This window comes from Triticum dicoccoides, unplaced genomic scaffold (genome assembly GCF_002162155.2).
Source record: "Triticum dicoccoides isolate Atlit2015 ecotype Zavitan unplaced genomic scaffold, WEW_v2.0 scaffold1642, whole genome shotgun sequence".
Lineage (NCBI taxonomy): Eukaryota > Viridiplantae > Streptophyta > Magnoliopsida > Poales > Poaceae > Triticum > Triticum dicoccoides.
Window position 1 is genome coordinate 1 of NW_021217518.1, and position 2,835 is coordinate 2,835.

A 2,835-nucleotide genomic window follows, 5' to 3' on the forward strand; every position below is an offset into this window, starting at 1 on the left:
GCCACGGGTTGATAGCATAGGACGATTTTACCGGTGACGTTGCTCAATGCCAGTGACGACTCCGTGTCACAGCTGCGCAGAAGTTGTAATTCAGTATAGTTGATAAAACACTGAATCGTGGTTACAAAAGTGGACAACTACAACAAATGCGTCAAGTGATTACAGATGCATAACTACAGAAGTTTTATTTCATTACCTCCCGGCATAAACAAGGTCTTTAAAGTTGCCGCTGATCACAGATGCATTGTTGTGAAGAGATTGCCCCTGTATTTCGAATCAAGCACACATTAATAAGTAATTAAAGGAATCAGGGAAAGCTGGCTTCAGGGACGAGCTAAATGTACTTTTTGTTTGTTTCCACGCTCTGAGACGAATCAAGTTAATTTGTCAAAAACTATAAAACCAATTTTATAGCCCCGGATCTATCATTTCCTCAGACCAAATAAATACTTGGAGAATGTTTGTTTGTAGCATGCACGTACCAGAAGCTTTTCTTTGTTTCCGAGCGATATCAAGGTCGGGAAAGACCGGTCAATAGTGCTAGCGGCCACCGTTGTAACCCACGGTTGGGCATTAGCCACCGTTTGTGGCACAGGGCCATCATTCCCTCCGGCAAACACGATAGAGATCCCTCTTTGCACAGCATGCAGCGTCCCAGGAAACTCGTGACCAGCCCCAGCAATCGAGAGCGACAAGACGTCCACACCATCATGCATAGCATCATCGATAGCCGCGAGGACCGCTGCTTCAGGGCAACTCCCACCCAACCAACACACCTTGTAGATACTGAGGCGCGCACGTGGCGCCCCGCCGCGTGCCACGCCCATGCCTAGGCCTCCGTAGCTCACTCCCTGCACTTCCCTGCCAGCGATGGTCGACGCGACGTGTGTGCCATGGCCTTCAATGTCCCTAGGCGACTTATAGTTTCTGTTTAGCACCTCGTCACTGATTCCACGCCCATACCACCGCGCACCGATGATCTTTTTGTTGCAACTTGTGGCGTTGAAATCCTGACCAGTCTGGCATTTCCCTTTCCACCGTGCCGGCACAGGGCCATACCCATTGTCATCAAAGCTTCGTGATTCAGGCCATATGCCTATAAATAAGCATGGGAATCAATTGATTCGGTATCGGAATTTCTCATATTCAGGATTTAAGCTTGAGGGGTCGGACTGCAAACCTGTATCGATCACACCCACGATGACATCTTCACCATACTTTGCTTTTCTGAGTAGGCCCGGTTGTTGTCTTGGTTGGTTATGGTCAAGGCCAAGAAAGTCCCAGCTCCGAGTTGTGTGCGTTTCGTGATAAGTGTTAGGCTTCACAGTGACAACTTCTGGGAATTCTACATCCAAAATATGTTGATTAGTTCTTGTCGGTCATCCAAGTAGATACGATGATAGGTAGGAGCCTATAGGACTGACAATCACTTACTTGCGATTGTCTCAGCCTGAGACTCGGTGAGCATCGCCGCAAAACCAGAAAATCCATGCTTGTAACTGTAAACTATCGACCTCAAGGCTTCATCCTTGCTGTTGTCAAGTAAAATGAGGGTGAGCAAATCACGACTAATACGTCGACGATGCAACATGAACTCACATGAACTCCTGATTGTTTTTGTTTTGAACAAAATGAATTGGTAGCTAGTTACAGTACCTCCCAAAAACAGAGGTTAGCATGTCACGGTGAGACGCGGTGACCATGGATGGGTCATCATGCTTCTTCTCCCCCATATACACGATGTAGAGCTGAAATTCATTTTGTCGCATAAGTTCTCAACAAAAAACAGATATCAGGAAAGAAAGCAAATTGAGAGAGGACTCGGGTGTGTATCTTACTTTACTCGACGCGTTAGCTGAAACAGGCAGCAGTATTACCAGCAGTAGGAGAGCGCCGCAGAATGCTGTTCTGGAATCCATATCTTGCTTGGAGAAGAGTGCTATGTTGTTGTGTTTGTGTTCCCTCGTTCGGTTTGTATGTCTATATAGCAGCCAGGAGCAATAAGGATGGGGTGCAAGAACAGTTCAAACCAATTTGTTTGAGTGTCTTTTTTCTCATTTCAGAGGGAATGTTTCAGTGTTGTTAGTTAGGTGACAGCGACACACACGCGTGAGGAGCAAAGACTAATCCTTTTGTCTATATAGGAATCCCCGTGCTTTTTGTAATGAGGAAGAAGCACCATGCTTTGATCAGGTCCTGGCGGCTATTAGTACCAAACCGGATATAGATCTTAATTAATTATATGCTCTCTCGTGCAATGACCTGGTCGACTTTCAAACAAGCTTCCACGGCTTTGCACATGGGTCTTAATCGTTCCACATGCGTCTTAATCGTTCTACAAACGCGGGCGGCGGTATAGGTAATACGTAACAAAGTTGACAAACGTGACACATTCAAATATTCCATGGGCACGTCAAGGATATAGACCCGCCAACTTTCCTATAATCGCATGTACTCAAAGATGTAACTTTGCCTGTTTTCAAATAAAGTTCCAAGAGACTTTTTCTTCGAAAAATAAATTTACAAGGGCAAAGACTGGTTTTGCTGATCCGTTTCTCCAGCTATTACATTATATAAATCCAGTAATTCGAGCCGACATAGTGTGATGTGGTCGCCTCTCTAAGCTCGTCTCATGGTTTTCAATTCTTTCACTGAGAAAGCCAACTAACAAGTATTTAAAGAGAACACACATTTATGGAAAACATAGGCCCGAGAATGGATATTGGGACGTTACATAGACATCATCAATCATATCATAGTGCACATAACAAAGCATGTAAAACCAAGCTCATGTTCTCCTACTTTTGTAGGCATGTATTAGTATGTAGTTGAACT

General features: G+C 44.9%; 1 protein-coding gene across 1 annotated transcript; it reads right to left on the reverse strand.

The window, feature by feature from the left end:
• Positions 1-5: 5 nt before the first annotated feature.
• Positions 6-1,971, reverse strand: LOC119344324 (subtilisin-like protease SBT3.9; the record flags this gene model as incomplete). The annotated part of the gene is made up of 7 exons (XM_037614808.1): positions 1,839-1,971; positions 1,657-1,748; positions 1,435-1,532; positions 1,181-1,345; positions 483-1,096; positions 197-264; positions 6-72 (listed from the first exon to the last, which is right to left on the reverse strand). Coding segments are annotated over exons 1-7 (1,185 nt in total), but the record flags the coding sequence as incomplete, so codon positions are not given.
• Positions 1,972-2,835: the final 864 nt, after the last annotated feature.